This window comes from Lithobates pipiens, unplaced genomic scaffold (genome assembly GCF_037356315.1).
Source record: "Lithobates pipiens isolate NorthernLeopardFrog02 unplaced genomic scaffold, aLitPip1_a1.2 Scaffold_8, whole genome shotgun sequence".
NCBI lineage: Eukaryota > Metazoa > Chordata > Amphibia > Anura > Ranidae > Lithobates > Lithobates pipiens.
In genome coordinates this window covers 372,619,619-372,635,589 of record NW_027507903.1, presented here as the reverse complement: position 1 = coordinate 372,635,589, position 15,971 = coordinate 372,619,619, and the positions used below count along the sequence as shown (strand labels likewise).

At 45.2% G+C, this 15,971-nt stretch overlaps 1 protein-coding gene across 1 annotated transcript in view; it reads right to left on the bottom strand.

Annotated features, from left to right (window-relative positions):
- Positions 1-9,101, bottom strand: part of ETF1 (eukaryotic translation termination factor 1) — an 86,366-nt gene extending 77,265 nt beyond the window's left edge. Inside the window, exons 1-2 of the mRNA XM_077473581.1 lie at positions 8,924-9,101; positions 8,709-8,827 (exon numbers count right to left, since the gene is read on the bottom strand). Of these exons, the coding sequence (XP_077329707.1) occupies positions 8,709-8,794 (86 nt within the window). The 5' untranslated portion in view covers positions 8,795-8,827; positions 8,924-9,101. The remainder of the gene's footprint in view (positions 1-8,708; positions 8,828-8,923) is intronic.
- Positions 9,102-15,971: the final 6,870 nt, after the last annotated feature.

The following is a 15,971-nucleotide window of genomic DNA, read 5'->3' as shown; positions in this document are numbered from 1 at the left end:
TGCCACACTGTTGATTTAAAAAAATAATAATAATTATCTGAAAAACAATCTGCTAGGAGGACCCAATGGTCTAGTCTGAAAGCACAGGCAGAGCCTCAAACACTGGGAGAAACTACTCAAAACTGAAGCACATTGCTGTGGATAGCAACCAGTTTCTTTAGGCCGGGTTCACACCGCTGCGATGCGGGAACGCCGCGAATCCGCAGCGTTTTCCCGCATCGCATTACTCCCGCCGGCAGTTCACACTGCCCTATGCGGACGGCTGGGAGTGTCAATGATATGTTAATGACACCCCCAGATCCGTCCGCATATCGCAGTGCGATCTGCCGACTCGCACAGGAATCGGATCGCATGGTGTGAACCGCCATGCGATCCGATTCTGTTGCGGACCAAAAAAAGGGTCCCGTGCGAGTTTGCTGCGGGAGCGATGCGAATTCAGCCATACTATCTGTATGGCTGAACTCGCCTCGCTACGGAGATCGGATGTGATTTGCGGTGCGAATCACATCCGGATCTCCCCCCGCAGCAGTGTGAACCCAGCCTTATTCAGATTAAGTTAAAAACTGTGAAAATGAAAGATTGAAGCCAATTGGTTGACATGCACAACTGCTCCAGGTTATTGTGGCAGCTTCAACTTTGTATAGATTCCCCTCGCTAGGTTTCCAATTACACTCATCTTACACCCAAACCTTAGGGTCCTTTCACACGGGCTTGTCCTTTATATGGATTCCGCTTGCTCAGTGGGGGGATTGAGATGTTTGCTGAGCAAATGGATGACAAGTCCGTCTCCGCTCACTGTGTGGAGATGGACCTGTCAGAGCCCCGCTCTCCTCTATGGGAGATCGGATGAAAACGGACCGTCTGTCTGTTTTTATCCGATCCTCCAGATGGATGAAAACCCTGTTTTCCATCTATCTGGATTGCACAGACAGGATCGGATACCCGGCGGATGTCAGCAGACATGTCACCGCTAACCTCTGCCGCTTCATAGAGTTGCGTGGAGCATCCGATCAGGTCCCACTGAAAAACTGACAGGAAGACCTGATCGGAGCACCCATGTGAAAGGGGCCTAAAAGGAGAAGTATGGCCAACATAGTCATTGGCCACATCATTTCTATGGATCACAGGAGTCCACTTTGTTCTGTGACCAGTTTTCAGCTGGCAGGAGGCTAAAGCTTGTGGTTGGCTGAAGTCACTCAGCAGGTCCTGGCTGGGGGGGAAAGACCCCAACTTTACAGTCTGGATCCACCCACATGCCTGGATCTGCAACTGGCTCAGCGCAGCTAGGACACTCAGCCAGCCACTTCCTCTACAGCCCAGCATAAAGCCTGTGACTCACAGTCACATCTCACTGCTCAGAGCGAAGAACTGAATGATCAACATTGTTTGATCACTTAGTTCTTACTGCAGAGGCAGCACCGACCTAGGCAAAGTGTGTTTTTTTTTTTTTTTAAATCCCCATACTTTTAATCTTTCCCATTCCACGTTCACTACATGGAATTCCTCCTGAAAACCAGCTGTGAACTTCCTGGTATGTGAGGGTAAATATGAACTCCTGTGTCTTTAGTCTCATAGCTGTATATGTGCTGTCTGAGATCTATGGCACTGCTGCCTTTGGCTGCTGGTGTGGGGAGATTTGAGATTGTCACTACTGTGCGGCTCACCATTATCCTTGCTGGTGGCGCTAACACGAGTTAACAACCCCATCTCACTATGCCAAGATGGCCATCTCCACACAGACTATGCAGTTTAACTATCAGCGGTGAACCAAAAAAAAAACTAAATTTGGCACAACTCTGGACAAAAATTTGTGTATAGCAATTAGACCACACAAGAATGCATCCCTTTTATGTCTTCACACTGGTCCCTTGTGGTGTTAAAAATCTGCCTGCTGCATTTTTGGTGCATATTTTGTCAGAAAAAAATAAAAATGCACCAAAAAATTAACCTCCCCATTGAAATGCATTGAAAATGTGGCAAAAATGTGCCTGTTTTGCACTTGAGTCACGACCTATGAAAAATGCACCGCAAACTCTAAAATTGCAGCTAAAATAATTACTCACTTTTTCGGTGGCGCATCCTTTTCTTTTGGAAAAAAAACTGACATTTTCGGATGCCAATATATGGGTGTATCTCTAGTGGAGATTCACTTAAAGTGTCTGTAAACTATTACAATCCACTTTTTGCTAGATTAAGGCTTACCTGTAGCTATCCCGGATATTCCCTAAACCATATCCCCTGTATCTGCACGCGCCAACGTCATTGGCACATGCGCACTGAAGCAATGGCACACATGTGCATCAGTGTGCCGTTACCGGCGGCTCCCGCGCGCATGAGTAACGCCATCACGGCTCCAGCCAATCACAGCACCAGAGCAGCAAAACCAGGAAGTAACTCTGGGGAGAAGTGTCGCCGGCATACTAGCTCACTATGACTGTCTTACAGGTCTTATTTGAAATAGTTTGTATGGACCATTACTAATACATGTGTATGCTGTCAGTCCTGTATAAAAACTGTATGAAGCATTAGCTACACACAATTTAGAGAACTGTGTTCCAGCTGCAGTACATGAACATCCCACCCTTTTCCCCAGAACAAATAAAATCAAGCTGAGCGATGCTCAGCCATTAACAGGAAGCTTTGTATTTTTTTATGACTACAAAGGCTTCCACAGATTGGCTGAGGTGGGGATCAAGATGTAATTTGCCTGCACCTCCGCCAGAGGAAGTCTTGTATTTATAAAATACAAAGCAGCCTATAAATGGCTGTGCAGCACTCAGCCTGACTCAACCTTGTTCCAGGAACGGGACAGGAAATCCCTGTCCCGCTACCAGAACACAGCCTGTAAGCAGATACTACATGCAATTATACAATGCAGAGATCCACCCAAAAATTGAACTTCTGCTTTAAGGGAAGGTGAACCCCTGACATGCCACATTTGGCATTTAAATTTGGAGGGGTGGGAAGCGGATACCCTCTTTTTAGAGAAGTGAAGATCAAATCCCCCCCCCCCCCCCCCCCGGCAATCTGGGACATGTCACAGATCCCAGATGATTGCCTGGCCAGTCACGGCTTGCGCAGTGCATGGCTGGCTGTGAAGCCACAGCCGGGCACCCACAGTAACTTAGATCTAGAACTGTTCCATAAAAGCAACATTATTTGTGCCCAAAACTATACGAAACCCACTTCTGGAAATCCCTACCTACATTTTGACAGTTGCCACCACCCAAGATGGCTAAAAAATATCCCTAAAAGCCAATTCTGTCGCCTCAAAAACAACTGCACACTAAAACAAGATTACATTTCTCATAGTCAAACTCTGATAAAAAAAATTTAAAGATAAAGGTTACCCTGACCAGACAGTCAATGATGCCTATTCATACTATCTCGACAGTTTTACCCCCGAGACAAGTCCTCATATACTACCCTCTGCTAATACTCCAAACAATAACACCGTTCAGTCGACAAGAATCGTCACCAAATTCCATAACAGATTTAAGACCATGGAAAAAATCATCAAAAGACATTGGTCCATCCTACAGGAAGACCCCCATCTCAAACACAGTTTAAGTGAAAAACCAATCATCACCTACAGACGGGCCAAAGACATCAAATCACAAATAGCACCCAGTAAAATAAGAAATCCCGGTCCCCCAGCTAACACCCTTACTACCTTCTTCGATATTAAAGGGATGTACCAATGTAAAAAACCCTTATGCCTTACCTGTGCCCACGTCAACCATAAACAAAAACATTTTGTTCATAAAGGGAAACAATACCCCATCCCCGACTTCTTCAATTGTGGTTCTGAGTACGTAATATATTGCCTCACCTGTCCCTGCGGCCTACTATACGTAGGCCGCACTATACGTGCACTTCGGAGAAGATTCGGTGAACATCGCAACTTAATTGAGAAAGGAAAAGATAAACATAGTGTCCCCAGACACTTCAAAGAATATCATGAGCAATCCACCATGGGTCTACGGGTTTGGGTAATAGAATCTATTCCCTCATCATTTCCAACCGCTGAACGATATAAACGCTTATGCGAAAGAGAAAATTATTGGATTTATAAATTAGACACATTAACCCCTGGGGGGCTTAACGAAGGAATTGAAATCAACATCCTCCTATGAAAATCATGTACCTAATTAAATTATCTATATTCATTGCCTTCCTTTTGTTCTTATATGCATCTTTTTTTATATATGTTTATATTATACATATATATGTGTTATTTTTATTTTTATTATTATTTTTATTTTTTTATTATTTTTTCCTCAAATTCTCTTTATACTTCTTATATGAATATATATTTCATATATTTTTACATACAACTCATTATCCCGATATGCATATGTTTATACTAATATGGAGTCTTACCTTTGTAATTTTACGAGGTCGAGTGCATTTTTATAAGGTGTTGTTATAAGGTGTTCTCTTTTTTTGAGCAGTATCCTTTTAATGTCCATTGTATTGATATCTCCTCCCACTTTTCTATGGCGTCACATGCGCACTCTCACCCCGATACCTCATGCCCCTACTTTTCTTCCCCTCCCCCCCTATTACGCATTATTCTATCACTTATTTATTATTTTTTGTTACTTATTTATTATCTACCACTATATATATATATATATATATATATATATATATATATATATATATATATATATATATATATATATATATATATATATATATATATATATATATATATATATATATATATATATATATATTATATATATTTTTTTTTTTTTATTGTTTAATCATCTTATTATATTTTATTATTTATTACGTTTATATACTTTTATATATTTTTATAATTTTTAATTCTTCTTTTCTATTATTTTGCTTATTATTTAATTCCTCATTATTTATTATGTTTTATTACTTTTCCATCTTTACTTTTAGTTCCGTTCATCATTTATCTTTTATTTATCCCCCTTTTTTTCTTTTTCTCCATTTTTCTTTTCCCTGTCACATCTTCTACCTCTTCCGCCGCTACTGCGCATGTCCCGCACGGACGGACTTTTCCCCGTCCCCTCTCTGTCAGTCTCACTGGTTCTCCCGCTACTGCGCATGCTCCGCTCCCATGACAACCCTCTCTCCTACGTCACCCAATGACGCGCACGCCGCACAGGGAATCCCCGCCAGCCGGTGCGCACAACGCGTCACCATGACAACCCCCCTTCACTCGGCGCGCCACTGCTATAGACACGCCGCATCTCGGCATGTCTGGCATACCTCCCTGCACGCTCTGCTGTTTTATAAATTACACTGTTATTACACTGATTCTCTGTATGATCCCACTTATCCGATATATATTAGCTCTGTTACTAACCGCCCTTTTTTTGCCCCTCCCACTTATTCTTCAAATTCGCCTCCATCACACACACATCACCTAAAGCCTGATGAAGGAGCATGCATGCTCCGAAGCGCCGCTTTGCCCAGCCCGTCTCCTGAGGACACCGACTCCTTGAACATCGGACTAAAGGCACTACAGCTACCAGCACTACCCTGTCTGCTCTGACCATTCCGAGGAAACACAAGGAATAGACCAAAACACCAACCATCGGTCATAAAGTCAGATGCCTGAAACCCTGCCTTACAGCCCTGCGAGTCGCCCCCATGGACATACGGATGAAACATTACATCCCTGATGTGCCTGTACACCACTAATTTAATGTGAGTGTTTTTTAACCATTTTTAATAAATTTTAGCAACTTTATTGCTGCACTTAGAGGGCGCCGTCTCTCTCTATTCCATTGTTTCCTAGAGCTACTTCTTGCTTAGAGACTGGCAGCCCTTTAAGGTACAGCCTGTACTGCTGATCCTCCTCTTATGGACCACTTTGATGATCTACAAAGACCCTGAACTTCTCTTTGAGGATACTGGTGTGTGGATATACCCAAAACTCACACAAAAAAAAAAAAATCGATATACTTTGGCTATATAAAGACGACCAATACATTTTGTGATCATATTACAATATATTTTTTGGGATCCCCAGCGAGCGCCATAATACCCTCCTCTACCCTCTTTTTAGAGAAGTGAAGATCAAATCCCCCCCACCCCCCCGGCAATCTGGGACATGTCACAGATCCCAGATGATTGCCTGGCCAGTCACGGCTTGCGCAGTGCGTGGCTGGCTGTGAAGCCACAGCCGGGCACACACAGTAACAATGCCGGCGCCACAGAGGAGGGGGGAGACTAGCGAAGCTTTGTTCCCCCACATCGCTGGACCTTGGGACATGTGAGTGATTATTAAGTCAGTAGCTGCAGGATTTGTAGCTGCTGACTTTTTTTTTTTATTAAATAGAGCTCCGTTTTAATACAGTGCTGACAGTAGGCACATGTATCAGTAATGAAAATAGATGACTCAAAAACAAACCATTTAAAGCGAAATCAAAACCAGGGTTAAGCTTTAAAGCCGAATTCCAGATATGGGTTTTAATGCATAGTTACAATGGTCCAGCCTGGACCAAATGCAAGTATGCATTTGAAATACTTGTTAAACCGCTGTGGAAGAACGCAATCACTGTAGTAGCCAGTGCTGTCTTCAGGATCCTGTGCCAAGCAGCTGCATGGGCACCATTCACAACACCATTTTTCCCCTCAATGAACACCAACGTGTTCCCCAAATGAGAGAAAAAAAACAAAAAAAAACAAACACACCAGGCACAATGCTGTCCTGCCTTTTCACCTCATTTAATCATGGAATGCCTTGCATTAAAATTAAAAGCGATTCTATGAATGCCAAGCCTTGAGTCCATCATGTAGCAGGGCAGCTGCTTATTGGAGGAACAAGAAGACCACGGCGATCAACGATTCTCTGCACACACAGCTATGGCCTACGTATACTTACAAGCTGCATTATGCAATATAATGCAGATTTCCAGGTATGGATTGTAATTCAGGGATAATTCCATGTGTAAAAAGTAAATCAGCAGCTACAAAAACTGTAGCTGCAGACTTTCAATAAACAGCCATTCGCCTGTCCCATGATCCAGCGTCGTCCTCACTCTGGCTAATTTTTCACTAGTCTTTGGGGTCCTGGATCCGGAATCCCAACTGTGGACATTGGGCTGTGACCGCTTGTGGCTTCACAGCTGGTTGCCAACAGGGCATGCGAGCCGGGCATTGTGATTGGCCCAGCAGTCTTCTGGGACCTGTGATGTGTCCCAGAAGAATGCAAGGAAGGAGTGTGGGGGGGGGGGGACTTGTGTTTCAATTGCATATCCCAGGGACGTTTAAACTATGGCCCCCCGGCTGTTGCGCAAACTACACAGCCCATGAGGCATTGTAAAACTGACATTCACAGACGTGACTAGGCATGATGGGAATTATAGTTCCTGAACTGGAGGACCTTAGTTTGGAGACCCCTGGCCTGGGTGGTCGGAATATAAGTAGGAGTGGGTACCTGTCAAAATCAGGTACCCACTCCCCCCCTCCTCAAAAGTGCCATGCTTTAAAGAAGAGGCCTTAGGCCCCTTTCACACTGCCGCGACTTAAAAGTCACGCAATTTCAGGGAATTCCTATATAAACTTGAGGTCTATGGACCTCAACTTGCATGAAAGTCAGACCAAAGTAGTACAGGGACTATGTTGAAGTTGCACATGTATGAATGGTTATCATGAGGAATTACTTGTCATGCGACTTAGCAGTCCCAAGTCACACAAGTGTGAAAGGGGCCTTAAAAGCGGCATTCTGCACGCTTTGACTGACCGGGCAATTATCTGGGACCTGTCCAGGATTATTGCTGTGGGGGGGGGGGTTAAGAAGTGAACTTGCTTCCAGCACCCCAAGAGGAAGTGGGAGCTGGAACCATCTAAAAAGAGGGTTTCCATGCCCCCCCCCAAAAAAAACTGATGCCAAAAGTGGCATGCCAGGGGGGTCACCTCCCCTTAAAAGGTCAAGTTCCATTTTTGCAAGAAACTCCACTTTAATGACACTCAGATACCAAACTACTACACACCAAAAAAAAAAAAAAAAATTATATATCTCTAGTAAAAAACCTTTAATGACACTCCGATACCAAACTACTACACACAAAAATTAATTATATAGCTCTATCAAAAAACCTGTGCTATGTACCGGGATCTGAACCACTGTCCTCTTTCCCCACATTAGCATCTGTGATCTAGCACAGCTGCCACTGTGAACGGGCCTTCACCAAGCGTAACAAACAATGTTAATGAGGAAAAAATAAATAAATGGATTTGTTGCTCACAGCAACCATATACCGACTTTTGTTTCCAAACCTGTGTACATGCTACTAGAGAAAAGAAACACGCTTGTCCTTCCTGCATGCTGGCCAGCCATATACTCGGTCCTCCTAGATTTTTTTCCCCATTTCTTAGATGTGTACTTGGAATGTAAGTCTACCCTCTCTCCCCCCCGGTTTGAAAATGAAAACATAACTGATTACAACAGGTGTGCCCATCGTGGGTTAGATGAGAGGAATACGTGGACATCCTCCTCCATAGGCACCACAGCTGATCGGAGTGGTCGTGCCGTAGAGGAGAAGGCGATGAGCCCTCAGGTAGGTACATGGTTGTGGTGAACCCTCAGGTACACAGGTGGGTGAGGCCGGCGCAGTGGAGATGGCTGGACAGCGGCGTGCTCGCCCTCCTGCGGCCTGCTCTCCCTCTCACCTCCTCCACGTCTCCGCTCGTCATTGCACTCAGCGAGCCACACTCACCCTCTGGCCGCTTCCAAGCTCTTAATCAGCTTCTTGATTTTCCAGATCTCCACGTTTCTGTCTGCCGCACTCGGATCGTCCGCCATCTTCTCTCCTCCTGCTGTCTAAAGCCGAGAGAGCTGTTCCAACACAAAACCACACGGTTAGCTTACACGGCGCCAGTCACAGGCGCCTCTTCATTCTATGTCAGCCTTACCGCGAGACGCGACCCTCACCTGCTTTATTTTTTTTCCCCCCCCTTATCCTCGGCCCTCCGTGTGGAGCTCAACGCCCGCTTTCAAAGGAAGCAGCCCCAGCTCCCAGATGTGACGTAGAAACCGGCTTCTTTCTTCGCCGCGGCTGCTGGTGCATGTGTTGCAATCCAAGCTTGTTCACATGGGTCCATGAGCTCACTTCCTGCCGCCAGCACCTCACCATCGCATTGGCCCGCCAGCTGGAAATAAGGCAAACTTTCATTGGTCGGTGCAGCGGACACGCCTATAATGCCTCATGGCTGCTTGGGGTGTGGGAAGTGTGGTGTTCCCCGGGAATGTCGCCGTGTCTGCGTAATGCCTACGGAGCTCAAGAGGTTTACCCGGTTTGATGTGTTTGGTTGTTGTAGGGAAAGAGCCGCTGCCTAGATATATGGGAGATATATATCTATAGAGAGAGAGAGACACCTCCCAACTTTCTGAGGGACTCATTTTTGCGCACAGCATGTAGGCAAAGGACACGTCCTGGCTACAGCGAGACAGAAAATGATTGGATAAACCACATAAACGCTTTTTGACCTCTATTTTTCCTTTAGGCTACGTTTACACCGCTATAATAAGATTTCCATCCAACTTGGCATGTGCACTGATGCAATGCAATTTTTATCTGATTTTCACGTTGTAGTGCAACTTGATGCGATTTTGTTTTGGGCTCCTTTCACACTTGTGTGACATGTTTTGGGATTACAAAGTCGCATGACAAGTCATACCCCACGATTTCCAGTACTGTTCATATCTGTGCGATTTCCCCCCTGTGTCTCTGCTCTAGTTTAGTCTGACTTTGATGCGACTTGAGGTCCATAGATCTGAAGGATAAACATGCATTGCTTCAAGATGCGTGACTTTCAAGTCTTACAAGTGTGAAAGGAGCATTAGATATAGCTCCGATTTTTGTGCTGGGGAACAACAGCTGCTGGAATGATAGGACAGCCTCATGATTTGAAAGCATTCTCATTGAAATCTATGGACAGTAACATCACACCAAAGAAGCACAAGACCCTTTTCCAAAGTCAGATTGCAGCTGTGTTGCATTAATGTGAACAGGCTATAGGAACCAATGTTATTTTTCTTTAGTGCGATTCGATTCACATTTGAAATTGCATCAATGTGAACCACGGCTCAGTGTTCTATGCCTGCCTGGTTGCAACCTTGATAAGGGTTGTATATTCTATGAGGCCAATGTTGCGCAGGAAACGTTTCCAAAATCGATCCATGCAGAGTTGCATTGATGTGAACAGATACCATTGAAACAATGTGATTCTCTGCAACTCAACACTCACTAGCGTGAACTAGGCCTAGTATTGGCTTTTCAAAATAGCAAATACAGTCATCTAGAGCAATGTTTCTTAACTCCAGTCCTCAAGTATCCCCAACAGGTCATATTTTCAGGTTTTCCATTATTTTGCACAGGGGATCTGATCAGTTTCCTTAGTAATTACCACAGCGGTTTCATCTGAGGGAAATCCTGAAAAACATGACCTGTTGAGGGTACTTGAGAACTGGAGTTGAGAAACCATGAGCTAGAGAGGTTGCATAAAATGTTTAGTGCACTTTTGGTAGTATATTTTTTTTTTTATAGAGATCTACACCTAAAATAGTATATTTTTTTTATGGAGATCAGAAGCTGCACCAGGGACAGAGGGATTTGGTCTCAAAAGAGGTAAAGTCCCTCTAAATGAGCAACACTTGGGAGCTATGTAAATATATAACCTACACTTAATGTCACAGAAACTTTGTTTTCTATCTACAGATTGTACTCTGAATCTATATTGAGGTAGCTTAGTTATTTGCTCCCTACTATTTGCGAGGTAGTCAGTTTTTTTTCTTCTTTTTTTTTTTATACTTAAAAGTTTGCCTATAACAAGTTTTGAGATGTCATGTGGTGAAACAAAATTCACTTTGCGAGTGCAGTTGCTCCAGATCTTGGTAAATAAGATAAAGCTTCACTTTGCAAAGACTACCCAATCACATGCAAGGAAAAAAAAACAGCATTTTGCTTGCATAGAATTGGAGAAAGGAAGTCAGCAGAGTTTCCCCTCATTTACTAAGTTCTGGCACAACTGCACATGCAAAGAGCACAGTCTACTTGCCTTTAGTACATCCACACCTATGCATTTTGAAAGTTCAGTTGTATTATTTTTACCCAGAGCTTGGTGAATGTGGTGAAGCTTCACTATGTAAAGAATGCCCAATTGCATGCACATGATTGGATGATGGAAATCGGCAGAGCTGCACTACATTCACTAATCTCTGGGGAAAATGGGTGCAATTGCACTTCCAAAGTGCAGACTTTATTTGCCTTGAATAAATTAACCCCTATGTCAGGGGTTGACAAATTTGCTTGGAATCTAGGAGCCAGCTTAAAAAGTTAGGAGCCAGGTCCGTGACGGCGATCCGGACCTGTCCCTGGCCTGACATGGAGACGAGTGAGGGGAAGATAGCAGCGCCGCCGTAGCTCTTAGAGGGACATTTTATTAATTTTTTTCAAATGACAATTTTTTTTTCAATTGCATTTTAGTGTAAATATGAGATGTGAGGTCTCTCTGACCCCAGATCTCATATTTAAGAGGACCTGTCATGCTTTTTCTATTACAAGGGATTTTTACATTCCTTGTAATAAGAATAAAAGTGACACAACATTTTTTTTAAAAGAACAGTGGGAAAAAAAAAGTTAAAATAAGCAGAAAAAATAATAATTTTTAAACGCGCCCTGTCCTGCCCGCATATAAAATCGGTGTTCGAACCACACATAGGAGGTAGCGCCGTGATCGGTAGAGCGAGAGCAATAATTCTAGCCCCAGACCTCCTCTGTAACTCAAAACATGCAACCTGTAGAATTTTTTTAAACGTCGCCTATGGAGATTTTAAAGGGTAAAAGTTTGTCGCCATTCCATGAGCGGGTGCAATTTTGAAGCGTGACATGTTGGGTATCAATTTACTCGGCTTAACATTATCTTTCACAATATAAAAAATAATTGGGCTAACTTTACTGTTGTCTTATTTTTTTATTAACTAAATTATTTTTCCCAACAAAAGTGCGCTTGTAAATCCGCTGCACAAATACGGTGTGACAGACAGTATTGCAACAACCACCATTTTATTCTCTAGGGTGTTGGAATAAAAAATATATATAATGTTTAGGGGGTTCTAAATAAAGGGAAGAAGAGGCAGGTAATATAAAACAGGCAGAGGCATTGCTGGTTTGTCATACCAACGGCGACCACAAGAGGGCGCCAGATTCCATAAGGAATCATAGGACCGCAGAAGGCCTCAAAGCCGCGGCCTAAATTTTCGGCCGCCGGCGGAACGGCCCGACGCGATCACGCTGGGGGGGTCCACAGAGACAGGATACCCCCAGCTGTGCTGCCCCAGGCGCGAGGTCGCTATTTCTAGTCGCCAATGCGACCTGGCGCCCGGGTTTTGTCGAGCCCTGCCCTATGTTGAGTATTACCTATTTTCAGGCCACTATGATCCAGTTGCATGATCCGGCTCCCCTCTGTCAGCCAGCAGCAGCCTCGGAAGAGAAGGGAGCGCTAACAAAGGATGGGCCATTGTAAGCCTATGGGTGATGTTGCCAGCCATTGTTGCGCTCTCTCTACTCTCCCCTGCAGCCGGCTCTGGCAGACACGGGAGATCACGTGACCTTTTTAGTATGTATACAGATTTTTCCCTAAACTTTCAGGACAGCCACCTTTGAGAGACCTTGGCTCCTCCCTTCACAGGAAACACTGCCTTAGCTTCAAGATTTAAGTCTCTCCTGCCCCACTGAGCCTTCAGTTTCAATGTTTCCTCTGATGGGGGGACATCGCTGGGAGCCAGGGCTGATCAACTGGGGAGGTTGAAACCGGTTTTTACTAGGGATGCGCAATATTTCGGCCAGCGAAACATATCGGCCGAAAATGGCCATTTCCCAAGTGTTCTTCCAGGACAGCCCTTGAGAGATGGAGCTCCTCCCATCGACACAGGAAACACATTGCCACAGTTCAAAAGGCGGTCCCTCAGGTCCCTGGTCAGTCATTTGTGTTTCCTCCGTCGGAGGAACATGTTGCCAGGAACCTGGAGGCCCCTCTCAGGGGCTGCCTGAGAACCTGCAAGCCTAAGGGACCGGGTCCTGGTTTATGGCTGCAGTTTGGGTCCATACCTTTTTTCTTTGGCTCGGGTACCGTCCAGCTGAACCGGAGCAGACCCGTTACCCTCCTCCTTCCAGTGCCGAGGTGGCCAGGGGCAGAATGACGCCGGTTTCCCCCAGGAGTGGTGAGTGGAACCTTCCATCTTCCCTCCTCGTTGCAGGGGGTCGGAGACGCCGAGCGTTCACTTCCGGCGGAACCGCGTCATCTCTGTGTGCCGAGACTTCCGGTTCCGGGTCTCTAGGGTACAAGGGGGAGAGGGAGAGCCAGCGCTGTGCCTGTAAAGCCCGACCAGCGTCCAGCAATACCGGACTAGCGGCGGGATCCGGAGCACCAGAGGGGGACTATGGAGACTATTCCCCAGGACACTCTGGCGGAGACAGGCACCAGCCAATCCCAGGTAGGCTGCCGGGCATGCTATTACTCTGGTGGAGCGGTGGTGTTTGTAGGATGGGTTCTGTAGTGCCCCACGGTGGTGGTTACTCAGTCTAGGTTGTGTGCAGTTAGTGGTGATTCTAAGGAGGGACAGGGGGCTGGCGCTAAAAATCCTTTGTCTTCTTATTTTCAGGTTAAAGAGATGCCAAAGGAAGACAAGGCAGGCCGCAAAAAGTGCCCTAATTGTGGGAATAGGTTGTCCTCTGGCTCTAACAAAGCCCTATGCAAGCAATGCATTACAAACCTGCTTAAATCTGAGACAGATTCCCCTTTGGCAAAATTTTTGGGCTCCTTTAAAGAGGAAATGGCGTCGACCTTTAAGTCCCTCCGAGAGTTAATCACTGACGTGGGGTCAGCTGCGGCTGCCTCCACGAGTAAAACAACTGCAGTCTCCTCCTCACCATGCTTTACAACACCCAGCTCAGGGGAGCCCCGTATGTTCAGGGAGCCTAGCCCCACGTTGATTAGCCCCGATTCCTCTGACACTGATTCCGATCAGGAAGAGGATCAAGCAACATCCAAAGCCTCAAAGTATAGATTGTCTCTTGAGGAAGTAGATGAGCTAATGGGGGCTATCTATGACACGCTGGAAATTGAGGAGGAAGAAACTCAGTTATCCAGACATGATATGATGTATGAGGCTCTGGGAAAAAAGAAAGCAAGGGTTTTCCCTATACATAAGGTGCTTTCTGACCTTGTCCTTAAGGAGTGGTCAGAACCAGATAAAAAGGTTTTCTTTCCTAAATCCCTTAAGAGAAGGTTCCCTTTTGATGAGAGCCCAGAGGCGGTCTGGAATAAAAATCCTAAACTAGACGCCCCTCTGTCCAAAATCTCAAAACAAGCTGATCTGGCCTTTGAGGATATGGGCCATCTGAAAGATCCCATGGACAGGAGAACAGACATTGTCTTAAAGAGGGCCTGGGATGCCTCTATGGCAGGCTTAAAACCAGCTCTAGCCACTTCTTGTGTAGCTAGAAACCTGGAGTTCTGGTTATCACAACTACAGGAACATTTAAAAGCAGGCACTCCTAGGGGGGAGCTTCTGAAATCCTTCCCTATGCTTTTTAAGGCCACCAGTTTCATCTCTGACGCCTCCACGGACTCCGTAAAATTTACGGCCAAGTCAGCAGCACTTTCAGTGGCAGCTAGGAGGTCAATATGGATGAAAACTTGGGGGGGAGACACGGCGTCTAAAACCCGCCTGTGCAGCGTCCCTTTTACAGGAGACTTAGTTTTTGGGCCTGAATTAGACTCCGCCTTAGAAAGGACGGCGGATAAAAAGAAAACCTTTCCCGCAAAAAAGAAAAATTTTCAAAGAAAAATTTTTCGTCCCTTTAAGGAACCCTCTAAATCAGAGAAGAGTTCAACCCCCAAAAAACATTGGTCGGGACATAAAGGGAAAGGAAAAGGGGGCATATTGTTTAGCCGCCCCAATCAGGATCCCAAACCCCAGTGACGTCAGGGTTCCTGTGGGAGGAAGATTAAGCAAATTTCTTCCACAATGGGAAGAGACAACCTCGAACGAGTTTGTCTTAAACATAATAAAAAGGGGTCATGCGCTGGAATTCCACAGCAGCCCTCCTTCCAAATTTCTGGTGACAAAGCTTCCAAGTCACTCAGAAAAGGCCAGGGCCTTACCTTTACTGATAGGGGAAATGGTGGATCAAGAGGTATTGACACCAGTCCCTATTCAGGAACAAGGAGACGGTTTTTACTCGCACATTTTTGTGGTAAAAAAGCCGTCAGGGAGATTCAGGCTAATTATGAACCTCCGACCATTGAATCGCTCCATCCGTTACAAGAGATTCCGGATGGAGTCCATTTATTCCATAAAGAATCTCCTGCAGAAAGAGATATTTATGGCGACCCTGGATCTAAGGGATGCTTATCTGCATATTCCAATAAGGGAGGAATGCCAGAAATTCCTTCGGATGGCAGTGCAGATAGACACAAAGGTTTACCACTTTCAGTGCAGAGCGCTCCCCTTCGGTCTGTCATCCTCCCCAAGAATCTTTACCAAGGTTCTCGGAGAGGCCTTAGTTCCACTGAGGCTTCAATCAGTCTCAATTATCCCCTATCTAGACGATCTGCTCCTAACAGCACACTCAGTCTTTCTCAGGATCTGGAATTGACTCAACTCAACCTGAGTCGATTAGGGTGGATTGTCAGTCAGGAGAAATCCAAGACAACCCCAACACAGGAGATCCTGTATCTGGGTTACTGGATCAAGTCTGTAGATCAGAAAATTATACTGCCAGAAGAAAAGATTTTGAATCTGTGGCAGAGAATATCTTTTCTTCAATGCAGCCCCAAATGTATGGTGAGGGAAGTAATGTCTGTCTTAGGTCTTATGACGGCAGCCATTCCAGCCGTACAATGGGCCAGGTTCCACCAGAGAGACCTTCAGGGATTTCTGTTGGAACAATTAAAGGGCAGAGATCTGGAGGAGG